The sequence below is a fragment of the Pleurodeles waltl genome, chromosome 2_2 (genome assembly GCF_031143425.1).
Source record: "Pleurodeles waltl isolate 20211129_DDA chromosome 2_2, aPleWal1.hap1.20221129, whole genome shotgun sequence".
NCBI lineage: Eukaryota > Metazoa > Chordata > Amphibia > Caudata > Salamandridae > Pleurodeles > Pleurodeles waltl.
In genome coordinates this window covers 734,546,032-734,573,932 of record NC_090439.1, presented here as the reverse complement: position 1 = coordinate 734,573,932, position 27,901 = coordinate 734,546,032, and the positions used below count along the sequence as shown (strand labels likewise).

Here is a 27,901-nt window from a genome sequence, read left to right as displayed (position 1 = left end):
ATGCTGGGCAAGTGCACCAATTCTACTCAATATTTGGGTAAATGCTTTAGTAGTAATAATTTTATACATATAATGACGAGGCAAGAAACCTGGTGTATATTTGCAATGTTGCAAATTAAGAGTTTATGCTTGTTGCAAATGAAGAGTTTATGTTCTCCAAAAAATGTTTATCAACATTGTATGAGATTCAGTCATTCTCAAATGAATGTGTGTCTTGTATTGTGCTATATTTGTGAGCTGTTTGATAAAATCTAATTTAGAAATCGTCAATTAAACATATTATTTCTCAACATGGTAGCTCCAATCAATATTGCAGGACTATATTTTTGTATTTACTATCTTTAATGGTTACAACAAAATGTCAAACATTTACCATATTTCTTTAATCAATTCCCAGGCACCTTTGATTGTCCTCCTAATGCAACCTTTATTTTAGAGAAAGGGTCTTTTCACAATCAGATTTGTTATACAGATAAAAAGGTGGTATGCACAATTAGTATTATTAACACTGGGCCCTAATAATATCATATCTGAATTAATTTTCAATAAAAACACATTTTAATCCTAATTTCAAAGTTTGGTACATGTATGCTCGCCTGACTGTGTTAAACTAACCCTAACCTAAGCAATGCATCAGTAACTATGCCTTTTTTTAAATTCTCCACAGGTCTGCTTGGTCCTGCAAAAAGAGAAGCATGGTTGCAGCTAAGAGCAGAAATAGAGGCTCTTACAGATTCGTGGTTAACGTTAGCACTTAAAGCACTAACACTGATTCATTCTAGGTAAATAAACAAGTTTATGCGTACTTTTGTAAAATAAGAGAAAAAGCAAGCATTGTACGAACTTAATTGGTCTAATTCATACATGTTTTGCACAACTAAATTGAACTTAGTGCACACATATAGCTTCCAGATAAACATTCCACATTCAGATTGACATCGGGATTAGTGTGATTTTTCATATGTAGGCTGCGCAGACAAGTGCTGCCATTCCACCATTATTGGGGAGTTGTCCAATGCTCGCTTTTATTGTTTATTGGTATGTCTAAAGGCATGGGCTTTGCAGTGTGGCAGAATACAGAACGTTGAATGCTATAAGTAGTGCTGTGATCTTGTGCCAAAGCACTTTACCAATCACCATGTGGTGAAACGGTGGAAATAACACTAATTTTCCAATTTAAAATTTCACATATGCTGAAAACTACAGTTAGAGACATTTTTATGCACAATTGCTAAGTCTCCTTATGAACTGGGATGTTAGTGTGCATTTGCTCAATGCACAATTGTGTGTTAAGACTTGCATGTTGCATATGGCCCACTGATTTTACTTTTCAAGCAAAACGACTATACCGTATGCATATTTAACTATCAATTTGTTTATTAACAGGGCAAACTGTGTGAATATACTAGTCACAACAACACAGCTTATCCCGGCCTTGGCAAAAGTTTTGCTGTATGGATTAGGGATTGTTTTTCCAATTGAAAATATTTATAGTGCAACAAAAATAGGTGAGTAGCCATTGCCACTTGTAATTAAATGTTTCTGCTGTGAAGAAATGACACACTACTTATTTTCATGTTTCAGTGCTCAGCTGCACAGAACTAATTATTTGTTCACATGAATTCTCAAACGTCAACTGCCTATTTGTCAATGCACCCATTTACTGTGTAGTTACAGAATATCATGTATTAAATATTAAGTTATATTAATTTCGTGACCAAGATATCAAGGATCAAAATATCGGCAGGTAAGTATAATATATAAAAATTGTCCTCAAAGGATTTTATTTCTCCTTTGCACATCATTGATTGGCTGTTATCAAATTGCTAATGTGCGAATGGGGCAAGCCACGATTAGATATGTAATAAAAACTATAAAGCTCTGCATTATGAAAAAACAACCAGGAACAACAGTGGAAATGATTGGATCCCTAACAGTGTGATAAAGATCATTTTTAAATAGCACCAATCAGGGATTAGATGTCTCAAGAGTTGCTTCTCTCTTTTGTTTCTACGACTAATTCTTGTCCCTTAATGGCACCCACAAGCGAACTGATAAAAATTGTTTGTATAAAGTATTAGTGAAACATTAGGTCATTTGCTAGTTCTAGTTTGGGGCCCGGGGGGATTCTTCCCAGTGCTGATCAGCTGGGCAGTTGCAAGGAGACCTCCAGAATCTTGGTGTGTTCCAGGAGCTCACACAGGATGTTAGCTCTGGGTAGTTTAGAATCAAGGCAAGTAGGTCCAATCCTATTTCTTCAGACAGCAAGGCAGCCCTTCTGGCAGCAGGCCAGTCCTTCTTCTGAATCTTCTACTGATCCACGAGTGTTATGACGAGTGGTTCCAAAGGTCCTATTTTTTTATTGGTACCAACATTTGTATGGGGAAGTTCACTGACTTACCCCCAAACTGGTTCTGTTCTGCCCCTCCTCTTCCCTTGGTACTGCTTTCAAGCTGTCTAAGGTGACAAAAGACAGGGCAGGCCTGGCGTGAGATTCCTTTCTGTATGCTGCAGGTAGGACCCTTGGCAATGTAATCAGGACGGGGTGGGGCAGCTCCTCCTCGGCCATTCTGCCAGGAAGACCCTCTCCATTCACAACTAGGTTGCATTTGTCTCACTGTCTGGAAGCAATACACAAACCCCAACAGCAGAGGCTTTGACAGATAACAAGGGACACTTGCAGAAAGACACTGTTGATTTGAACAAGAAAATGCCAAGTTTTCAGTGGCACTTTCAAAATTGTAACTTATAAGCTGACTTTGACACTAAAGAGGCTTGTAAATTGCAAATCATTTAAGTGTAAACAGCATATCTCTATCTGTTAATATGAAGTTAGCACTTAGTATGTGTAATAAGGCAATCCAGTGTCTATGAGAAAGATGAGAAAGATAGGCTTTTACAACAGTAGAAAATGACGAAGGAGTTTTTCACTGCCAGGACCTATAAAACTGAAACACGCATGTCTTACTTTTTAAATGCCTTAGCGGCCTACCTTAGGGGTTGCTTACAAGTTTGAAAAAATGAAAATTTAGGCATAACAAAAAGCTCTATTTTGCCACATTGGAATAGAAGTTTAGAACTGCACTTCTGTAGTGGCAGACCTGAGTCATGTTGTTACAGGCTACTTTAGTTGATGGCACAATAAGTGCTGCAGCACACTAGTAGCATTTAATTTACTGGCCTTGGGTGTTTCTAGTACCATGTACTAAGGGCTTACAAGTAAATTATATGTGCCAATTAAGTGAAGGATAATTATACCATGTTTAAAGGGGAGAGCACACGCACTTTCACACAGGATAGGAGGGGTAAAGTGCACAGAGTCCTCATTCTAATAAAAATGAGTTCAGGAAAAATCATGAAGTGAAGGCTATATGTTTGGGGTAATAACACATCAAGGATGCCAAGTATAACAGTGAGTGAAATACTGCTTGGTGGCCTGCAGGTAAAAATAAGTTAATGGTGTAATTAGGAAGGTATACGTTCATGTTATATATTAGAAACACTTAGTATTACACAACAAATCACCCCAAAGGGGTGTCTCAAAGCTAGAGTGCAAAATAAGTAGAAGAGAGGAGACAGAGATTAAGAAGAGCCAGATCTTAAGAAGCGTTTTGAAACAGGCAAAGTCCAAGCAAGTTCAAATGTAAAAAGGCAGTCTATTCCAGTGGTGTGGACCAAGGTAATAGAGAAAACAAAACTCTCCTTGTGTTGTTAAAAACATATTCTGTCTGTAGAAGGAAGAGATGGTTGAAGTTGCTTTCATGAAGGTGCAGCTAACAATGGACATGACTGGAACTAGAATATTTATCTTTTGTAAATAGAGTTTTGATAAAACAATCAACAATAGTCAGGGCAAATGGAATTATGGGATTCTGTGCTATGGCATTAGCTGTATAAGTATGGATCTATCACACTTGCTACATAATTTGTTGCATAATATCCAGCTTTCAACAAACATATTTGTAGCTGAAATGATTCAAAATAATACTACCAAAGAAAGTGCCACTTAGTTTTCCTTTCCTTGCTATACAATTTAACGAAACCTGTCACAATCAATCAATCAATCAATCTAGGTTTAGAGGAGCGCACTACTCACCCGTGAGGGTCTCAAGGCACTGAAGGGGTAGGTGGGGGGGTGATACTACTGCTCGAACAGCCAAGTCTTGAGAAGTCTCCTGAAGGTAAGGAGGTCCTTGGTCTGATGCAGGTGGGTGGGAAGAGGCGAGATGCGATGATGATATGCTGTCGGTTGTAGTTCTGTGGATACGTGGGACGTTTGCGAGTGCGAGGTCAGCGGAGTGGAGCTGTCGGGTCAGGGTGTAGAAGGAGAGCCGTCTGTTGAGGTGTTCTGGTCTGGTGCTGTGCAGTGCCTTGTGAATGTGGGTGAGGAGTTTGAAGGTGGTTCTCCTGTTGACGGGGAGCCAGTGCAGGTCTCTCAGGTGGCCTGTGAAGTGGCAGTGGTGGGGGGTGTCCGGGATGAGGTGTGCGGAGGTGTTCTGGATGCATTGCAGACTTTTCTGGAGTTTGCCCGTGGTTCCTGCGTAGAGGGCATTGCCGTAGTCCCGTTTGCTTCTTACGAGGGCTTGGGCGATTGTTCCTCTTTTTTCCATGGGATCCATTTGCAGATCTTTCGGAGCATGCAGAGGGTGTTGAAGCAGGAGGAGGAGATGGCATTGACTTGCCGGGTCAAGGATAGTGAGGAGTCCAGGATGAATCCTAGGTTGCGTGCGTGGCTGTGGGAGTCGGAGCGGATCTGAGTGTGGTAGGCCACCATGGGTCATCCCATGCAGAGGGGGTGGAGCCAAAGATGAGGACCTCAGTCTTGTCGGAATTGAGTTTGAGGCAGCTGTTCTTCATCCATTTGGCAATGGCCTTCATTCTTTCGTGGAGGTTGGTCTTGGCTGTGTCCTTGGTGAGGGAGAGGATCAGCTGGGTGTCAGCGGCATATGAGATGATGTTGAGGATGTGAGATCAGATGATGTTAGCGAGCGGAGCCATGTAGATGTTGAAGAGGGTGGGGCTGAGGGACGAACCTTGGGGTATGCCGCTGATGATTTTGGTGGCTTCAGAGTGGAATGGAGGGAGGCGGACTCCCTGAGTTCTGCTGGTGAGAAAGGAGGTGATCCAGTCCAGGGCTCTGTCGCAGATTCGTGCATTGCTGAGGTGTGTGTGTAGGGTAATGTGGCAGATGGTGTCGAATGTGGTTGAGAGGTCCAGGAGGATGAAGGACGCACTTTCGCTGTTGTCCTGTTCCGGCATCGTATTATGACCATGACTCATTCGCCACGGTCATACCGCTGGTCCCTCCAGTATACCGAGAGGATTCAGCTGGGTGGTTATAATCCCCAGGTCAGCGCTGCCCTGGGGATTATGAGTCCCCAACCGCTAGCCTTTCCATGGCGGTAAACACCGCCATGGAAAGGCTGGCGGTAAGGGGGACTCGGGGTGCCCCTGGGAGCCCCTGCACTGCCCATGTGCTGGGCCAGCGAAAAAGTCATAAAAGGGGGCCAAGCATACCGCCAGCACCAAGACCGCTGAAGTCATAATGAGGGCCTAAATCCTTCTTGCAATGATGTAAAATCACACAGAATTGACCATTTAACCATTTCCAGAATTGGATTCCCTTTGTCAAATAATTGGTTATTGTAATTAAGCCACATTTATTTTCTCCAGCATTGTATGTCATGTCTATCTCTCTCTCTCTATCTATCTATCTATCTATCTATCTATCTATCTATCTATCTATCTATCTGTTAGAAACTGAGCCTCTAGTTGGGAGAGGTGTGCACCCTGTCCAAGTATGGAATCACAATCCTAATAAGGGTAAATCAGTTAACATACCATAAATTAACCTGTGCTCATCCTTCGGTAGCTTGGCACAGACAAGCAGGCTTAACTTAGGAGGCAATGTGTAAAGTATGCGTACAACACTTAAAACAGTGAAAATACCACAATAAAACAAAACCACACCAGGTTACAAAACTAGAGCTTAATTTAATGGACAAAGTAAGACCAAAAACAACACAAATCCAATAAGTAGAAGTCGAGATATGAATTTTTAAAGAATATCTGCTAATATAGTGCTTAGAAGCATAAATTGGTGGTGTAGCGACAGTGAAGCATGAGTTTTACAGTTGCAGCACTTTATACCCACTTGCATTGACTGGATTGGCACCACTTGGCAGGGCAAGACCTACAGCAACCAAAGTCCAGGTGCTGTTGCCCAGATGAAGTGAAGTCTTTGGTGTTTCCGAGAAGTCAGAAAATGAGGCAAGCTAGCAAGCCCTTTGAGTCACTTTGTTTCTGGGGATGAAGAGATGCAGGTCTAGCCCTTATCACTCCCAGGCAAGAGGGCAACAAGCTGCAGGGCAGGCACAGCAGAGCAGGAGCCCATAAAAGTCCAACAGAGTAGCTGTCACTTCAGCAGCCCAGCAGTCCTTTTTCTTGGCAGAATGTCCTAGGGTCCAGAAAGGCATTGATTTGGTAGGGTTAGAACTCCAGCTTTTATTCCCAGGGGAGTTTTTGAAGTGGGGGACACTTCAAAGAGAGGCATTTGAAGGGCACACAGTCCCTGCACTTCCTCCCTGTCTCTAGACACACTACAGGGGGTTATGCAGCCCTTTGTGAGGGCTCAAGACACAGCCCATTCAGGTGTCAGTGTCAGCTCCTCCCTTCCCTCTTGCCCAGGATGGGCCATCAACATGCAGATGGCCACTGAGTCACACCTAAGTTCCTTATGTGTGTGGCTGTCTGGAGTGAGTGGGCAAGAGCCCATCTGTCACCCACCCAGATGTGTATTCAGAGACAGGCAGAAGGCACTAGATGATTTAAGGTAAGAAAATGCCAACTTTTGAAAAATACCATCTTCAGAATTACAATTTAAAAACTGACTTCATCATAAGTTGTGATTTTACATTGTTATTCCAGAGACAGCAAACTTGGGAGTGTCCCATCTCTTTCCAATTGGAAATGGCACTTATAAAAAATAATTGGTAATCCCAGTGTTATATATGGGAGAAATATACCTTGCAGTAGTGAAACACACATTTAACAGTTGTCTTAACTTAAAAGTGCATGTTCAACTTTCTAAATACACTGCACCCTGCCCTTGGGGCTGTCCAGGGCTTACCTTCGGGGTGACTTATGTGTATTAAAAAGGCTGTTTTAGGCCTAGCAAGTGGGTTAACTTGCCAGGTTAACATGACAGTTTAAAACTGTACACACAGGATTTACAATGACAGGTCTGAGCTATGTTTAAATGGTTTCTAGCATGGGTGGTACAATCAGTGCTGCAGGCCCACTAGTAGCATTAGATTTACAGGACCTGGGCACATGTAGTGCACTTTACTAGGGACTTATAAGTAAATTAGATTTGCCAGTTGTGGATAAGACAACAGTATCATGTTTTAGTGAAATACCACATGCACTTTAGCACTGGTGAGCAGTGATAAACTGCCCAAAGTCCCAAAGCCAGCAAAAACGAAGTCAGCAAACAGAAGGTAAGAATGCAAAATTGTGAATCTGTATCTCAAATATATATATATATATATATATATATATATATATATATATATAAAACTAGCGCCCCTGCCATGCACAGTTTTTTTGTCAATTTTGGCGAGGGCGTGAGTTTTAGTTACCTTAAGGCACAAGTTATAGTTACTTGAGATAACTCTAATTATAACATGTGAATTTCTATGGGTTTTTACGTTTAAAATGGGAGCCTAACTATAACATCCCTGTAACCTTTGTTTTTTGATTGAATTTCTATGTTTAAAAAAAATTCTATTTCTTCACTAGAACTTTCCTGTAACCTTTGTTTTGTCCAGTGAATGTCTATGTTTTTTCAACGTAAAGTAATTTTCATTACTATACATTAATCAAACCACAGGCCAGGCCCTGCGGCCACCCCTATACCCACCTATCCTTACAGTGTGCATGAAAGTTGGCTGTGCGCAATAAGATTGGCCGCAGGGCCCCTAACCACCCAACACGACACTGCGCATGACCTTTGACCCTGTCCAGTGGGAGTTGGGTCGAGATGTGCATGGCCCCTGGGCCCTGGCCTTCAATAAATGAAGGAAGGGGGCCAGGCGACCCAGATACCTTGGCCCACTTGGCCCCTGGGACCCCATCCTCCGGGTCCAAACCTTCTAAAATATATTTTTAGGAAATGGGGGCCGCATGGCTGACTTAGGCCCTGGGGACCCATCCCCCAGGGCCCAGCATTAACATATTTATTTTTTGGGGGGAAGAGGCCGCATGGCCCCACACCCTGGTCTATCTCAGCCCCGGGGACCTCATCCCCCGAGGCCTGGCCTTCTAACATTTTCTTTTTTCAGGGATGGGGGAACGTGGCCCCCCTCCTCCAGGCCTATCTGGGCCCCATAGACCCCATCCCCCAGGGCCCTGCGTAAACATTTTATTTCTTTTTGTACGAAGGGGAGCCACATTAGGCCCCGGGAACATCATCCCCAGCATTGCTGTCACATAGAGGGAGCTGCTGCACATGTAGCTCCCTCTCTGTGAGAACAATTGTTTCCTCTGTTTCCCTGCCTGCATGTATGTAGGCAGGGAAACAGAGGAAACCTCCACTACCAGAAAATGAGAGCAGTTTGACAGCTCTCACTTGCTGGAACTGGAGTGTTTGTTCTGGCTTAGCGGGAGCTGCCAGCTTCCATCAAGTCAGAGCAAACAGCTATGTCCCTGGAATGGGCATTCCAGAACATAGCAGGAGCCGGCCCTGGGGTGTGGTGGTCCCCAGGGCTATTACTGGCTTCACGAGGGGGGCCACATGGCCCCCCTCCAACTTAAATAGCCCCGGGTAGGTGGTGGTCCATGGGGCTGGGGATCTATAACAGACCCCCTTCATTATCTAAATTGAGTCCTGGGGAGGTGGTGGTCCCTGAGCTTCAGAGTGGGGTCGGCACCCCCCTTCATTTTATTTCTAATTGCTCCCCAAGGAGGTGGGGTTCCTGGGTCTGTGGGGTGGCCAAGCAGCCCCCCAGCATTTAAAAAAACATTAGCCCCAGTGAGATGGCGGTCCCCGGGGCAAAGGGGGGATGGGCATCTCCCCTATTAAAACAGCATTAGCTCCGGGGAGGTGGAAGTCTGTGGGGTTTTGGGGGGCTGGGTGACCCCCAACATTTTAAAAAGCATTAGCTCCGGGGAGGTGGCTGTCCACTGGGCTGCGGGGGGACACACCCCCACATTCAAAATTTCAGTGCCCCAGGACCTGGCCCACCTGAGGTTTGCATTTAAAGTACTAAAGGGATTTACACCAAATAACAAAAAAGGTGCTTTCCGGACCAGGAGCTACCTTTCTGCCAAACTTGGTGTAATTCTGTCCAGTACTTCGGGCACCATTCCTGTTCAAAATCCCTATGGGAATTAACATGGGAAACAACTTTTTTGATCCTCCCTTTTTCTCGGCCCCTGTTTAGTGGATCACCCTGAAACTTTCCAGACAGTGTTTGGGGATAATTTTATGAAGCTTTGTCAACTGTCACTAAAGATATAGGCAAGTAAAAAAACACTTTTTCTATATAAACTAGGTCCTCAACATAACTACTTGCTGGTGACTGCCAGTAGGTAATATATAAATCAATGAAAATGTTCATTCAATTTGGCTTTCACATGGCACGTTTTATGAATATCTGTTAAAGTGGGGGAAAGGGTAAAATAAAGGTATGGGTCAAAAAGTGACATCTCCTGTTTTAAATACCATAGGATTGTTTGTTTTCTGGTACAGGAAAAAAAAATAAGGTTGAATGAAATTACACTAAATTTAGGATTAAATTAGAAAGCTTCTCACAGAATTGCCTTTGGTTGGTTTGGGGTAGTGTTTGAGCAATTAGCCTTAGAAAAGTGTTCCTAAATTGAGCTGAACTGTAAATCAAAAATAGATATCTTGAAAGTTGATTTTTTAAAATTACCTATGGCTTTAGAACTGACAAATTAGCAGAACATTTGACCGATGCTTAACATGTTTAGTTTAACCTTGGTACTTTTATATTTGTGTAGATTTGCCAAGGGAAGAAGTTAAATTGGATCAAAATGTTAATGTGGTAGTAACTGTAGCATAATCTAACAAATCCCCATATAAGTTTACAGATATTTAGTATGTTTGGTGTGTCAGATTCTATGCAGATTTTATGCAGATCTATCAATGTCAACAAAGTTAAAAGAGGGGTACAACAACACACACATTCATATGCTAATATCTTTGTTGTTCTCTAATGAACCTGCATTAAATTTTGCTGGCTGTTTTTTCATGCAGATCAAACAGGGTTGGGGCAAAGTTACGAGGAAAGTTAACAAATTATTGATTTTCTAGTAAGGTTTGCATGGTTTACCATATGTGCACCATACGTGACAGACCCTAATGTGGTTATCCTACATTTGACATTTTGAGTTTCATGAAAATCCTTCCTGGGTGGGAGGGGGGCATCGATCCTCCAAACAGACCCTGCCCCTGCCCCTTCGAGAGGATCTTCTGTTGCAGCAGCAGGGGAGGGTTCTGCACTCAAACCTGTCCAGTATCCGGCTTCTTAAGTGGAGACTGAGTGGCGGCAGTTGACAGCTTTTGACTTTCCGCCCAAGGTCTGTAATGTAATCTTGACAGCCAGGCGTCCCTCCACCAAAATGGTATACTCCTGTCATCAGAAGAAATTTGTGGCATCGTCCACAGACAAGCCTGTTGACCCCCTTTTTGCCTCTCTTTCTGAGGTTTTTTTGTGTATTCTTTCTCTGGCCCAGCAGGGGTCTGCTATGGGCACGCTCAAAGGTTATCCGTCTGCCATTACTGCTTTTTGGTGGTTGCCTGATCAACCTTCCTTGTTAAAAGTCTCCAATTGTAAATAGGTTCCTTAAAGGCCTTACTCACATGTTTCCTCCATCGGCATTCATTATGCCCTAATAGGACTTGAATTTAGTTTTAATATTTCTGATGTGCACTCCTTTCGAGCTTCTCCACAATGGTTGTCTCTGGCTTCTTACTCTGAAGACAGCCCTCCTTGTGGCCATCACATTTGCTCGCAGGATGAGTGAGGTGTAGGCATTCTCATCTAAGCCACCTTACCTTTCCATCTATCCTGACAAAGTGATGCTCTGCACTTGGGCTTCCTTTCTACCAAAAGTGGTTACGCCCTTCCATGTAGGCCAATCCATCACCTTGTCTACTTTTTATGTACCCCCGTATCCTTGAAAGGAAGAGGAAAGACTCTTCCGCCTAAACCCAAAAAGAGCATTGGCATTCTACCTGGATCATACAGAAGAGTTTCGGGTAGATGACCTACTCTTTGTTGATTATGTGGGTGTGAAGAAAGGTCAGGTTGTGTAGAAGAGAGCCATCTCCAGATGGGGCATACTCTGCATTAAAATGTGCTACGCACTGGCTAAGAAGCAACCTCCTGAGGGTTTGCATGCTCATTCTACCAGAGCAAAAGTTGCAAGACTGCGTTACCACGCAAAGTTTCAGTCCTTGACATCTGTCAGGCAGCAACGTGGGTATCTCTGCACACCTTTACCAAACACGACTGCCTGAACACTCAGGTCTGTAGGGATGGGCACTTTGCTCCTTCAGTCCCACAGGACTTTCTAATAATGTCTTAGTTCTTTGACCCGCCTCAGGGGATGGTATTGCTTAAGTATCTATTCTAAGGTAAGGAATCTGCATCTAGATGTCTCTATCAGATGGACAAGTTACTTACCTTTGGTAATGCCTTATCTGGTAGAGACAGTATTTAGTTGCAGCTTCCTTACTGACCCACCCATCCTCCTTACTCTGTAAACTGATTTCTAGGGATAGAGACTTCCTTTCAGGGCCCTAGGTTTGACACACCAGTGATCAGTGTTCTTCATGGCTCTGCGCTTCTGGCATGGAAAGTCGTGAAAAAAAACTGACATCAGCATACCGGGATGGCACCTATATAGGATACGCAACGTCATAATGGTGCGGACGCCGCCGATGATGGACGCAGAGCTGATTGATGCCACCTAACGGTGTGCAGGGGTACTGTTGAGAAAAATCTCAGGATTCAGACTGATGCCTGGGGACATTCTAAGGTAAGGAATCTGCAACTGGATATTGTCTCTACCAGATAGGGCATTACCAAAGGTAAGTAAGTTGTCCATTGGATACCGAACTATTTTTGAACTCAGTAATTGGCAGACATAGGCTTATCACTACTGCTAAATTAAAAGTGCAATACTTTAAAAGTTTATCTATTACACTTGCAGGAATTTCTGCATCCAGGGACTTCATTCTGATTATTCCTATCTGCTTTGTGGACCATTAGATGCAAATATAGTTCAAATGCTTGCAACAGGGTGTATTTGGAGCTATTTTGGTCAGGATTTTTAATGCAGCTCAGGATAACATCTGGGGTTGAAATTACTCCTTTGGCAAAGATTGTAATGCTGTGTGTAATGGATCATTTATTACTTGACTTTAAAGGTATATTTTAGTGGATATCTGAATTGGGCATCTAATCCAGCTGCATCTTTGCCAATCGCAAGCTCAAATCCATTGGTGGTGCAGTACATTTATCTATTTTTCTGGTATAGAATTAGCCATTAAGCCATTTAGGTGGAAACACTTCCGTCAACTGGCTTAATAGGTATGCATATGTAAAGCAATTAAAAAACAGACTATGCATTATTATATACTTCAGTTATAGCAGGAAGCTTTACTGCACCGTAATTTGGGATGAATAAATATTGCAATATATGCTCTAGGTCAGGAGTGGAAATTGAATGCAGGGAACTTTGAAACAAAGAAGTGGACAAGGGCCTTCGGGCTGACACTCAACTCTATTTTGAGGAAAATGAGGGCTCAGTCGACTCAAACATAGCACTATGGGAACCATACAAAAACGCCCTAAGGTATAGGGCACAAAATCTGGTAGTCCAAAGAAAGAGGTAAGAAGTGGCAGAGCAGGAGCACCTAGAACGTCAGATCCTTAGGTTAAAGGAGAAGTGGATTGCCTCACTGAATCCCCTTCTACTGTGGCAACTAGGGGGCTTCACCCTGGGGGGCTTGCACACAGAATGACGTGACCTAACCCAAGACACAGCTAGATAGCAAAGGTTAATGACCCTGCATAGATTATATGAAGTAGGGGTTAAGGCCTGGAAGCTTCTGGCCTGGATAAGTAAAAAAGAACTGGAGGCTAGATGGGTCAGCGATATCAGGGATGATACAGGAATTACACACACTACAGATGCCCAGATAGCCCAGACATTTGCAACTTACTATATAGCCCTCTAAGAGGCTTGCCCATCAAGTGACCAAGAAGCCATCACTCAATATTTAAATAACACCTTAACTCCTGTTTTGATGTCAGCTGAGATCGAGGCCCTTGAGGGTGATTTAAGGCTCACTGAGGTCGAGACTGCGGTTTCTAAACTTAAGATGAGGAAGACCCCAGGGCCCAAAGGCATTCCCGCTGAGCTCTTCAAACAATACCTTGACATCCTGGGTCCCCATCTGCTAAACCTTTTTACCTATATAAACCAGACTGATATGCTACCCCCAGACATTCGCACTGCCACCATAACAGTTATACTAAAGGGAGGGAAAGCACGTGATAGGTGTGCATCCTACCACCCAATATCACTGCTTCATATTAAGGTCAAAATCCTAGCCAAAGTACTGGCAACACCGTTGCTGCATGTCATAACACCCCACATACATAGAGACCAGTCTGGGTTTATGCCTTGGTGTTCAACCCAACTGGCACACCCATAATTGGAGGTGGCACTCAGAACTTCGCCCAACATAATTCTGTCACTGGATGCTGAAAAAATGTTTGATGCTGTACATTGGCCCTTCCTGGGAAGCACGTTAGTCAAGTTTGGCTTTGGACCTAAATTCAGACATTTGATATCAATTCCATATTGAGATCCAAAGGCAGCAGTTTTATTGACTGGGTGCAATTCCCAGAGTTCTCCATTAACCAGGGGACTCAACAAGGATGCCTTTTTCCCCCTCTCACAGTGGATCCCCTAGTGTGCCAGATCAGGCTGCATCCAGACGTCCATGGCTTCTGAGCCACAGAGACAGAGGACGTAGGGGAAAAAATATCCCTATACACCCACAACATCCTGTTATACATTACTGAACCCTCAACTACCATCCCCACGCTATTGCACATATTGGAAAACTATGGCCTGTGTTCCTGCTATAAAATAAATTGGGATAAATCTACCATATTTTCTTCATGGCTGATACAGGAATGGCCCCCTCTGCCGACAGACCTAACGATCACTCTTGGCTTCTAATAACTGGGCATCTTCATAACATCCAATAGCGACACCTGTTATTGCCACAATCTGGGGAGGGTGGTGTCCAGATTCCAGAGCGACACAGATAGATGGAAAGATTTGCCACTATTGCCCCTATGGCATGCAGCCCTTTTTAAGATGATTACAGGGCCACACCTTCTATATGTTTTGCAAAATACATATTTCCCACTGCCAAAAGAAATATTTATACATATCGAGGGAATTGTCAGAACTTTCTTGTGGCATGGTAGACACCCAAGGATAGCACTGAAAACCCTGCAGGGTAACCCCTATAATAGTGGAATAGCCTTTCCTGATATAGAGGCCTACTACTGGGTGACACACTTAATCCTGATCAACAACTGGATATTTGCACCACAAGACCACCCAACATATAAACTAGAGTAGGGCACTCTTGTGAAGCACTCCTACCTATATGGAACCAGAGGGTCGCGGAGTAAGCTCCCCACCACCTAAGTGACATTGGTGGTCTGGGAAAGAGTGACACGAAGAATGGGATGGGCCCGGAGGTTCATGAGGGCGTCACTGATCTGGAGGGCTTCATCGCTTAGTGAAATTAACAAACTACAGGACTTTAAGGCAAGGGACATGATTGGGATTTCCATTGTTGGGGATATCCTGGAAAATGGAGAAATCAAGTCGCTGACGACTCTCAGCTCTGGGTACCAACTACATATGTCACAATTCCTTAAATATGTGCAACTAAAACATGCCTGGATCACTGAAGGTCTATTCAACAGTGAAATTTCGGAGTATGCCCCACTGTACGGGAGGGGATTACAGGAGGAACTCACCAAGGGGGCCATATCGCTCACCTACCGAACTCTGAATAATACCATACCCGATAATCTGACAAACCTCATGGACTGCTGTATGAGGGACATAGGTGAACTAGATGACATAATTTGGGAGGCGGCACTCATTCATCCCAAAGAGGTGGCCATCAAATCCTGGTTACGCTTAGTCCAATATAAAATCCTCCACAGCATGTACTACGACAGGGCTAAACTGCACACGATGGACAGGGCGGCTTCACCGATATGTAAGGTTGACAGAGGGGATTTTTTACACACTCTATGGCATCGCCCTCTTATCCAGGAGTACTGTACGGCGATCCTGAGTGAACTGGGCAGAGTGCTTGAGGTAACATTCCCAGCTGAACCTGCCTGTGCATTGCTAGGGATCCCGAACGATATAGATGTCTCACGCTTCCAATTACTTTTTAGTGCACTAGGCCAGGTGGTGGCAAAACGAGATATAGCGAAGAAGTTGGGGGGTCACAGACCTACCCTGCAAGAATGGAAGAGGTGGATGGACCTCTACATGGCGGCAGAGAATGTTACATAGGCCAACAGGTGTTGTCCAAGGAAGTTCCGCAGGATATGGGGACGGTGGCTCAGCTACTACGGGCTTGGTCTGATAGATGAAGTGCCAGACCTAGAGTCATAAAACTACTCAAGAGGACATGGGGACCAAATGTTTGAGTCGTGAAGGCCTGGGACAAAAGGGGAGTGGATTAACTTAATGGCACTGCTAACACTCCCAAGCACTGTTACTTCGCAAATGTCTATAATGTATCTTTAATTACTGTAGCACTTGTAAATGTCCTGTACTCCGCCTTTATTGAAGTTTGTTGAATACTGTAGTTGTATTGAACCTTGCTAAATAAATTAAAACGATATTCAAAAACAAAACAATTGCAGCATATTTTTGAACTACGTTTTCCAATATTATTTTTCAAATGAGAAGTGTCTTTCCTTGGTTTCGCGTAAATTCAGTTAATCTGGCAGGCCCAATAACTAACCCCTACAGGAAACTATGGCGGCAGTACTGGTGCAGGGAACTGTCAATAAAAAAAGTAATGTAAACTAAAAAAAATCCTTACAAATTCACTGACCAAACACTGTAAAAGTGAAGTTATGGCGACAAAAACCTAAAAGCCAATGAAATATACCTATATGATATGTTAAATGGCCTTATAGATGAGTTACTGATGACATCTCATATAACTTCATTGATGACATCTAAATGAAACACTAACGCCTTGTGCTATAATGTTAGTGCTACAAAGCTGTACAAGTACGTTTATCGGAATTATTTACATTAGAGCTCTGACCTAGAAGGCGGCACATTATCCACTCTCTAAACTGGGTTTAATGTTCACAAGTGAATTTGTTTTCATTTGTTTTGATGAATATTTCTAAATGCACACTTCTTCACGTATGAGTTTTGGGGAGTTACAGAGCGGGTTAATGGGAACAAAATTCACGACTTGTTTTCGAAAAATATAGAAAATTATATTGTTTAATAATAAAGGCTTCTTGGCTGGAACGTATAAATCTGTTTTTATAATGAACATATATGTTACTGTCGTGAATATTACAGTATAAATCATGATGCACAGGTGTTTCATTTTGCTTTGGTTATGAAAGGAAATTGCTGTCAAAGAATGGAAATATGGACAGAAGTTAATTACTTGAAACAACAACAAGGCAAACATTTTCAGAGCTTGTCAAACATATTATTCTCTTAGCATTACTGTTTTAAACGTACTTGACTGCATGCTTGAATTGTTTCTATCAGAACATCTACATTTTTGGCACAACATTTAGCTGTTTTAAACTTCGTGTTAAAACCAAGAGCCACGAAATAAAAATATTTGTTTTAATAACAAAAACATATTTTTGAAAAGCATCACGCATGTGCCTTGGCGAAGTCAGAGTTCTAACTGCTCAAGAATTAATATCGATGGCAATCCACCAAGCTTTAAACAGCTGCCTTTGCCAGGCATTTCATAATGTGAAGCATTGACAACCATGAGATGAGGCCATGCGTTATGTCTCACGCGTTTGCTGCCATACCAAAATGGAGAGTTGCAGTGGCATTATGTTTTGTCCCAGTTTTGGCTGACGTTGATTGGAACATGATTTCTTCATGCTGTTATCACATTAACAAGGATAGTGACGTAGCCAATACATTTCAGAACAAGTCAGCACTAAGTCACTCTTTGCCCACGGTCGAGCAACTAAACATCTACTCACTGCTGGATAACATATTTTTTCTCCTTCTCCAAAATGAGGCAATATAACAACACAAAAACGTCATTTAGATGCAGTCAATTTGAAAACATATATTTATAACACCCTCATAATCGTTTTTACAAGCAATGGGACCCTTTAGAGAGGACATTTTTATTGTGGTAGGAACATCTTGCGTTCTTGATTAACAAGATCCCCATTTAGAAACACCAGAGAAAATCCAGACACACTGACTTTCTTCTTCCTGACAGGCAGTATAACTAATAGTTAATTCCTTGCTCTAAGACTAAGTTGTCCAATAGAATACCACCAAGCTCATGATGCTCTCAATAAAACCTTACAATAAACTAATTTACTACTTCACCAGCACAATTACTGCCTCAATAGAAAACATAACTGCCACCACACTACAGATTATAGCATGGATACAAACACCAGAAACCATCTATTCTATACATCTCTTGTGTTCCCTCAATCACTGAAGATAACATGAGAAAAAATTCTGAGGTCCTTCAAAAATGTCTTCATGTTATGGGATGCATCTTAATGCTAATGTGGATAACCTGGGTCTCACTGCAATGTTGCTTCTCATACCCAGTCTAACCTCTAGAGAGGATACACCCTTAGCTCACAAGCACACTAACAATAAATCTATCCTAAAGAAACGTTCACTGATCCCTGACATCCTTTCTAGCTACTTTCCTTTTTTCAGTCATATCTTGATGTGCAAAGACCCCTACAGCTACCGTCACTTCACATCTATCCTCATACTTGAACAGCTTTCTCAGCAACTATCAAATTAATTTAAAACCTTTCAGCAACACAGAGCCAATACTACTGAATATCAATGAAGGACTACTCACTATCGGGAACTTGGACATATCCCATGCCTGATTTTATTACACCTCTGCCACATTTGATACCATTGACCACTGTCTCTTCCACAGCCTGTCACATTTGCCATCCCTCAGCAACACAGTATTTTATTGGTTTAACCCCTTTCACCATCACTGTACCTAATTGCTCAAGCTGGGTCTTTTTATTATCAGATTTGTAACATCATGTTACCCCAAGGCGCTGGAACCAATTCTCCAGTTTCAAACATCATGGACTCCCACACTAATGGCTATTATAGGCACATGAATGACACCAACTCTATCACAAACTTTAAGATGACTATGGCATCCTTCTGACTGAGTTGGATTGCCTAAAGTGCATTCACCCCAGAACAGAAAAATGAGTTGTGCCTAAACAGCAAGGAAATAGAAATCCTAATTGTACGCCTGTCAATCCAATACTCCACTGATTATGATTTAGCATGAATCCCTGAAATCACACCAACATCAAGAGATAAAAAATGAAAAACTTGGCATAACGATTGATAGCATGTCATCCTCAAAATCCAAATAAGTGCTACCTCAATATCTGAATTACACCACATAATTCTGCTTGGAGGCTTTCTTATTTCATTTTGCTTTCTCACAAAACTGCTTTAGTACTCACTGTGACTAAGACCTACTTCATTATTGCAAAATCCTCTATGTTGGCCTACTCAAGAAAATCAATTTCCAAATTCAAAAGAGCGCAAAACCATGCTGTACATCACCTGTTGGAACTTTTGGAACATGAACACAACATACGTGCTCTGATGTTTCTACAGTGACTCATAATAAAGGAAGGAGTGAATTTTAGATTCATCTGTTATGTCCTTGTCTTGAGTCAGATGTATATTGGTTGTGTCAATAAAATGAACCCTGTGTGAGGTAAAACACATGGCTGGATTTCACAACAGTCTGAAACTTGAAATAGCAGTGTTTCATTTGAGAAAGTAAACAGATAAACCAACATAGTATGAGAAAATTATCTCTGTGTTGTTTTATTTAAATGAGATTTAATTGAAAGGGATTTTATGTATGAAATTACAAATACAACCTGCAGTTTTTCCTCTGAATTTGTTTTCTGAATTAACATTTTGGTGAAGTGAATACTTCATGACGACAAGGCAGTGTAAACTCATGTGGGTGATGCCTAGTAGCATACTCACCGTCACCACCTTGTCTTCCTGAATTTCCCAAAGAAGTGTCTTTCATTATATGAAGTAGAACTGTGATAAAAAACAATGCTAGGGAACACTTCACGGCCTAGGTGTAACAAAGGATTTAGCATTCACAAACGATGCGAATCGTGAAATTCCACCATTTGCGAATGCAAAATCGCCTTTCAGAATGTATGAAAGGCATTCGTAGTGCAATTTCATGAATTGCTAAAATAGCGATTCCCTGAAATTGCGACTCCATTTAGGGAATCACAAATTGCGATTCCCTAAATAGGGAATTGCAAATAGGGAATACCTATTTGCGATTACCAGTGCACAAGTATCAGGTATTTCCTAAATGCAAATTTGGCATTTGGGAAATGCAATTACCACGAATTGAAGGTTTGTGGTAAGCATGTGCGATTTTTAAAAATGCATTAAAAATGCTTTTTAAAAGGGCATTGTGCACTTTACATGTCCACAAATATTTTTTTGGGGTGCATCAAAAGGGGCCTTAGTCCCCCAGCACCCTGGGATTTGCATTACCTTATTTGCGAATTCCTAACATGAATTTTCAAGTTTGGAAATGCAAAACCATTTGCACGTATGGGCCTGTAGGCCCATAGGACTGAATGGAGTCCCATTCCCCACTTGCGATTCACTAATAGCGATTGCAAATTCGAAGAAATCGCTATTACTGAATCACGATTTTCATACATCCCATTGTGCATTTCTTAAGTAGCGATTTCTGAAAATTTGCTGTTTAAGAAATGCATACCAGGAGCTTGAAACATCTAGCCCAGCATTTCTTAATCTTAGCACCAAGTGCTCCAAGTCCACAAAGTACTTTAAAAAAAAACTTAAACATATGTAGGACATTTAAGGATATGTACAAATGAATTGTAATGCCATCAGCACATGACTTATTTGGTACCCGACCCTCCTTCTATGCCGGAGTGGGTTTAAGTGGAGTGTCCTTCCCCTGAGCTTTACAGTAGTATTTTGTTAAGATATATTTGAGGAATTGAAGTAATTCAACCCCAAATTTATGAAAGGACTAATTCTTGTTGTGAAAGTTGAGAATGATAAAAGAGATGAGTTTTGTCACAAGACTCTTATGGAATGGCAGTTTGAATGAAATAATATCGTAATCTGAATTTTTTTGCCTGTGGTGGTACCCATGAAACAAATCTATTCATAAATAAAATCTTGTGCTGGTGTAAAGGTTTTTGGGGACGTGAGCGTGATGCCTGGTCCCAGCTTAACCAGTTCTGCTGTGTCTATGTCCTGAAGCCTGCCAGGTGATCCAATAGAGCTTCGTTCTCAAGAAGATTACTAAGGACACGTACACATTCAGTTCTAAATCACTCACGTGTGGCAAAATCCCAACAATGGGGTTATATCGCCTAGATGCTGGAGGATACACATAGAAAAATGTAGTAGAATATGCTGAATGTGTCCCAGAGGCAGGAGAGTATAAAATAAACTGCAATTGCAGTTGTCTCCATTATGTGTTCCAAGCAGTCGGGCAGCAAATACGCCTCTTAAAACCCATACCATATAGCTCGCCCTTATTTTCAATTTTGACAATAATTTTGTTAGGACTATAATCATGCTCTTTGTTTTGTGGCTCACTGTATATTGCAGCACAAATGTTTTGAGGTTTTTACAGCAAAGAAGAACAAGCTAGCCTCTTCTTATAAGAGAGAATCGGAGGAGAAATAGCGATCTCAAAACATTGATTAATTCAGTGCATTTGTATATATTTTGGATGAGTTCTGAAGAAAACTTTTTAAAAAATCCAAAGCTTCAAGAGCTACCACAAACATTAGCAGGAGCATTATTTCTCAGCAGGAGCAAATGCATATTTGCAGCCATAAGGAAATGGCGTGCTTGATCGGAATACTGGATGCAAATCAGGCAAATAAGCCTCCCACTGGAGAAATAGTTTCAATCTGATAATTTGTGACCTACTGGCAATCTATATTCATTTAAATGATGTACAAAGCAACCATCGTTCATCCGAGTCATTATCTATGTATGTGTACATTGCAGGTACGGGACTGCCCTCTTGCTACATATGGCCATTTCTTGACAATATTTGTCTAAGTTTCCTTCTACAAGATGGAAACAAAATCTTCCTTCCCCAAAATGCTGAGAACCTTCCCAGTAAGAGTTGTCCTTTTGTTTTCAGGTACCAGTCTACTCTGACAGAGGCCTACTGTAGGAAATTGGGCTAATGTTTGTGGGGGATGAAACTCTATTCAAGCAACAACCACAATTGTTGTTGGGATGAAACACAAGCAGACACAAAATTAACCTCTGCCTAACCGTGTGGTATTTCGGTACATCACAGTCAGGCTTAACTTAGAGGCTATTTGTAACGCATTTATGCAGCACTTCAAACAGTGATAAAGTGGAAACACATCACTAGAAGATATCACACATCAACTTAGAAAAATATAGTAAAACATAAATTATTTGACACCAAAATGACAAAAATCCAACCAGCAGAACCAGAGACATGCGATTTTAAAGATTCAGTTAAAAAAGGTACCTAAATGTACAAAGTGCCAACTGTGGTTATTTGGTCACGCCAGGCCGGAACAAAAGTGTCAACTGGGGATATCTGATCATGCCAGGCTGGGACAAAGTTCCCAAGTTCAGGCAGACCAAGATGGAACACAGGCCAGATACAGGGCCCAAGTTAGACCCTCTGAACAAAGTACCTGAAATCCTGTTTGCGGAGCATAGCAAGGTCCCACATTAAGCATGCGTTGCACAGTGGCAGTTCCAGTGAGCTACAGGCTGCGATGTAATGTCATGCATTGACAACGCATCATGCAGTGGTCATTTGAAGGAGATATGGGCTGTGATGCAGGGTCCTGTATCGAGGATACATTATGCAGTGGCGGTTCCAAACAGCTGCAGGGTCCTGTGTTGGGGATGCAGCAGCATTTCCAACATAAAGGTGCGAGGTAATGCATCGTGCTCCATCGTGATGCATTGTGCTCCATCAGAGTACCGCTGTGCTGGCAAAGAACCTTCAAGTCCACTTTCAAAGTTCCAGGATTGGGATGGCAACACTGGGGGGTAGGGCTCACAGCAGCCAGAGTTCTGGTGCATGTTTTGAGGTGGTTGGAGTTTTTTCTGTCCCTGAGGCACTGATTAGGAGGCCAGCCAACTGGCCCTTTGAGTTCAGGGTGCAGACTCAGCCCTTCTCACTCAGGCGGCAGGACAGCATAGTAGCAGGGGAGCTGAGTAGCAGTTCGTCTTGCAGCATAGCAGTCCTTCTGAGTCTTCCACGGGTCCAGGGTGTACTGAAGAGTTGCCTCTGAGGGTCTGAGATCTGCCAATATTTATACATGGTGCTAGCTTTGAAGTGAGAGCTGTTTCTAGAGTCCTTCCCCTACAGAGGTGTCTGGAACTTCTTGCTTCCCTGCCCTGGCCCCAGCTTTTCTGGAGGCATAAAACACTAGCATGAAATCCTTTGTGAGGATGCTGAGGGAGAGTCTTTGTGATGTGCAAGTGTGGTAGGTGACACCGCCGCCCCCCATCAAGTCAGAGATGGACCATACTGCCAACACATTTTCCCCCTTTGTCTCGCTTTCTGGGAGCAATACCAAAAGACCAGCTGCCTGCTACACCTACACATGTGATCTGGGATACAGACTACAGGCACAAAATGGGAGCGGAAAATGCCAACTTTCTAAATGTAGAATTTTCTGAAAACTACATGTTCAAATTTTTAAATGCACTGCACCATGCCCTGTATGCTGTTTAGGGGCTACCCTAGGGGTGACATATATTTACTAAAAAGGAAGGTTTAGGCCTGGCAAAAGGCAAAATCTCAGATTAAACCTGCACACACAGGCTGCAATGGCAGGCCTGATACATTTCTAAGGCTACATAAGTGGGTGGCACAATCAGTGCTGCCCACTAGTAGCCTTTAATTTAAAGGCCCTGGGCACATGTAGTACCATTCACTACAGACTTACAAGTAAATTAAATATGCCAACAGGGTGGAAGCCAATGTTACACTAGGGACAGAGCACAAGCACTTAAGCACTGGTTAACAGTGGTAAAGTATGCAGAGTCCTAAAAGCCAACAAAAATTGGTTCAGAAAACAGGAGGATGAAGGCAAACTAATCAGCAGGAAATTGATAATAGTCTCGCTTTTGTATATTCATTACTAGGCTTGCTATGCAGCTGTGATAACTACAACTGCATTCCTCAGGTTATAAGATACACATTCACGAACAAAGACCTTGTGCATTGTCTTCCGTCAGAGCATACCTCCACATCCCGGATCTAGGACAAGTGCAACTACATTGCTGTTCTAGGCAAAGAGACAGTTTGTACCCATAGTTCCTATTTCATTCATTTATGGGTGTTTTTATCTTGCCTCAGAACTAGTTCTGCAAAGATCTTCACTGTGCAGATGAGGCCCGAATTATCTAAGGAATTGCCCTCTAAGTCTTGTATTGCACTTTCTGTCTACTTGTTCTTGTGAGTTTGTTTCTGTAGAAATGCTTATGGTCACTATAAAAGAGGGATTATTCTTCACATGTTGTAGTGTTTTTTTCTTCCGATCATGCAAGTATCTTCTAACTCTACCACTGATGGGCGAAGTCAGAATGTATGATCAACACAAACAGCCTTTGAAAGATGCTAACCATCCTGTGATAATTGTAAAAGAGATCATTTTGCAAAACATGGGTAATCTATTAATGTGGATGGCAGATCAGTCAAGGAAACATACTATGGCATCCAGTGTGTGCTGCATCTTTATCTGTTGCGATGTGGTGATGGCTAGAAGTTGATCCCATGATCGTTCAAAGCATGAGATGATACCTACTCTGGAATCTGTCACTGGTGATTGATTTGATGGACTTTGACTGAACTTCTAGCCCCTGCAGCGGGGGTCCAGTCTTTTTCTTAGATGCACCAATACATCTGCTGATGAACGAATGTATATCAAATATCAATCTCTATGTCTATCTATATATATATACATATATATAGATAGATAGATAGATAGATAGATAGATATATAAATCAATACATATATATCTTATATATTTATATATAATATATATAATATATAATACATAATATAATATATATAATATATATATATATATTATAATATAATAAAATACATTATAATATAATATTTATTAGAATATATAATATATACTATTATATACAATATATTATATTATTAGTATTATATAGTATTTATAATATATTATTTATAATATATTATATTTAATATATTATTTATATTATTTATAATATATTATATACACACATATATATATTATATCATGTATAATTTATTTATAATATTTGTATTTCATTATTAATATTTTATTATATATAATATATTATATTATCACATATAATATATACTATATATAATATAATATATATATATTATATAATAATATATATTATAATATAATATATTATAATATGTAATATTATAATACATAATATAGCATTTATCGTTTATTTATATTTATATTATTAATATTATATTATATGTAATATAATATTACATCATGTTATATATAATATATAATATAATATAATATATATATAATTATATTATATATACACACACACATATATATATATATATATATATATATCAATACATCTGCTGATCGAAGAATATAGAAAGTTGCACTGGAATGCATACATTACTTTAACGTCTAAGCAATTCTATTCTAAGATGCAACGATTATCGGCTCGTCTTTTAACTTCTATTGTATTTTATTCTACTGGCAATTAGCTGTAATGTCCCACTGGTGTCGTATTTATTCATAACCACAGTACCAATAACTGTGGGAAACAAGCTCTTAAAGGACGCTTTTATTTGCTGCGATGTTGAAATATTGTCGAAAACTTTACACAACAATGCTGTTTTCTCGGCACCAAAAGTTGCCCTGAAATGAAATAACCGCATAACTCTTTTGCATGTATTAGTAGTGAGACGTTTAGATTGATGAGCCAAATTGCACTGGCTACCAGGCCAAGGGCCTCCTGACTAAACTAATTTTACCACGTAAGAAACCCCAAGTGGTATCCTCCTAGTTAAAATTTGTAATATTTCGGTACAGTTTGTGAAAATAGTTGTAATTTCCACAAATCGGGACCCCCTCTCTATAAAGATGGTAAGTGTTTGGTTGTGAGGAAACTGTGAAGAATTTTTTTGTGCCATGATTTCAATAATTGCCACTATGCCGAAGATGCTCTTTTATGTGCCAGTCACTTTTGTTTTAGTTTTTCTTAGGAAATCGGTGAAATATGCACGAGATTATTGGCTGCTTAGCATGAATACCATTGCATATGTTCCAGCTGTCCAAACGTTGCATGTACATATTGCAGTTCATTAATAAAGTATAAACCCAGCCTTGCTATGACAAGGCTCAAAGAAATTATCGCTTTTCCGAAGCCTTCTGTGCTGTAAATTGCAGCTAGGACAAAAATTCGCTGATCTACATTGTCAAACACACACTGCTAATAGACAACTAAAATGTTGCATTTTCTAGACACCTTAACTGGCTCAGATGTATTTTCACACACAGACATTGTGGGGAAACGTCTGGAACGAGTCCGGAACAATGCATACGTTAACAACGCAAGTGTAAGCATGCTTGCATGAACAATGACTCCCTTTTTCCCTGCCTTAACCACGCATGTTCTGAACAACGCATATGCGTGGTTAAGGCAGAGAAAAAGGGAGAATGCATTGGGAGAGAAGCGGTCAGGTAAGTGGGGCTAGGGCAGGGTTGGGGGTTAATTTTTAGGGGTGGGGATAGTTTGGTTAGTAGGGCCGTGGGTAGTTTGTTTTTTAGGTGTGGGGGTCAGGGTAGGTAAGTGGGGCTGGGACAGGGTTGGGGTAGTTTTTAGGGGTGGGAGTCGGGGTAGTTTGGTTTTTAAGGGCCGGGGTTGGGGTAGTTTTGGTTTTAGGGGTTGGGGGTCAGGTTAATTTTGTTTTTAGGGGCCGGGTGGGGGGCCGGTTAGTTTTGTTTTTAGGGATGCGGCAGGGTAGTAGTGTGTTAGGGCTGGGGTGGGGGGTCAGGGTTGTATTGTTTTTAGGATGGGTGGTGGGGTGGCATGCTAGAACCACACATGCCATTCCCACACATGCCTTTACTAGGCATGCTTTTACAATGAAAAGTAATTGTAAAAGCATGCGTGATAAAGGCATGCATGGAAACAACATGGTTGTTGTTCCGACCGCGTTGTTCAGGCATGTCTGGTTCCAGCATTCGTTGTCCCATCATACAATCACATGGTTTGACATCTTGAAGAAAGATACTGTCACTATTCTGGGCTTACAGGCAAAGCAACACCCCAATGCAGTAACCAGCTAAGCACACTTTATCATATGAAACACCATAAAGGTACCTGCAGAGCTGTTTAAAGCCACCAGCATAGTGAAAACTATAAAGCTGCATGTCTATCTCTCACACTGCATCGTCCAACACGCTGCTATGCACTGTGTCTCATAACACGATAACCGAGCCTCAGTGGTCATCACTCACAGCTGGAAATACTTCCCACAGAGGATCAAAACCAGCATCATTCCAACCACACTTCCTACTTGGTGTAGCTTGCTACTCATGTAAGCAAGTGCTTTAGTGCCTTATGTAGCGGTAAAAAATGCTATATAAATGCTGCAGTACAGAACAATACAACTGACCTACATATTATTGGCACACTAGAGTATGTAAAAATAAATCTGATGACGCTGCTGAGTATCATCAGATACGTGCTTGGTACCCATTGTTTACAAAGCTGTTCTTTACAGTAGATGTACATTATATGTATGTCTTCCAGTGCTCTTCAGTTAATGAGAGGAGCAGTGTGAGATCCTCTTTGTTAGTGAATACTGCTGACCTTCTTGTCCTGCTATGATGGGCATCGGAGGACGCATCATAGCACACAGCATTGCCCCATCTTAGCTATATCTGTGACCAGACAGCACAGGCTCGTCTTTGGCAAAGGGTTAGGAGCTCCTCTGGGTGCCACCACTAGTTTCTGACCAAAGCGCCTAAGAATATTACAACATCCATGTAGGTATGTAGTATGAATGGGCTTAGGAACAAGTGATTCCCTGACACATATTCTGAACCCCTCTACTGATTACATTCCTAGAGAATTTCCATCAAAGTATTCAGCTTTAACACAGGGTCTGCAATCCCCTCAAGTAACAGTGAAGGCTCCTTAGAGCACATATGCCAGTGCATACAGTGGTTTGCAGTGATATGTGAGTGCAGTGCACTATATGTCAGGGTTATTTGAAACCAAAAGGTCACAATAAATTACTCAGACTTGTGTACCTTTCTGCGTGTTTCATGCTAGAGTATCAATAGCAGGTAACCTGTTAAAGTTTCTAGCCTTTTCATTTTTGAATTCGACCTTTCTACTTACCCACGTTTGTGTTTTGGTGCATTCACTCGTTCTCTCGCTCAAGCACTACATGAAAAGGCTGGCCAACCAATG

The 27,901-nt window shown here is 41.5% G+C and overlaps 1 protein-coding gene across 17 annotated transcripts in view; it reads left to right on the top strand.

Moving 5' to 3' along the window:
• The window catches only part of EYA1 (EYA transcriptional coactivator and phosphatase 1), a 218,611-nt gene that overhangs the window by 168,669 nt on the left and 22,041 nt on the right, over positions 1–27,901 (top strand). For all 17 annotated transcript variants that reach the window (XM_069220343.1, XM_069220342.1, XM_069220330.1 and 14 more), the window contains 2 exons: positions 668–782; positions 1,387–1,508. In XM_069220343.1, coding sequence (XP_069076444.1) covers positions 668–782; positions 1,387–1,508 — 237 coding nt within the window. The remainder of the gene's footprint in view (positions 1–667; positions 783–1,386; positions 1,509–27,901) is intronic.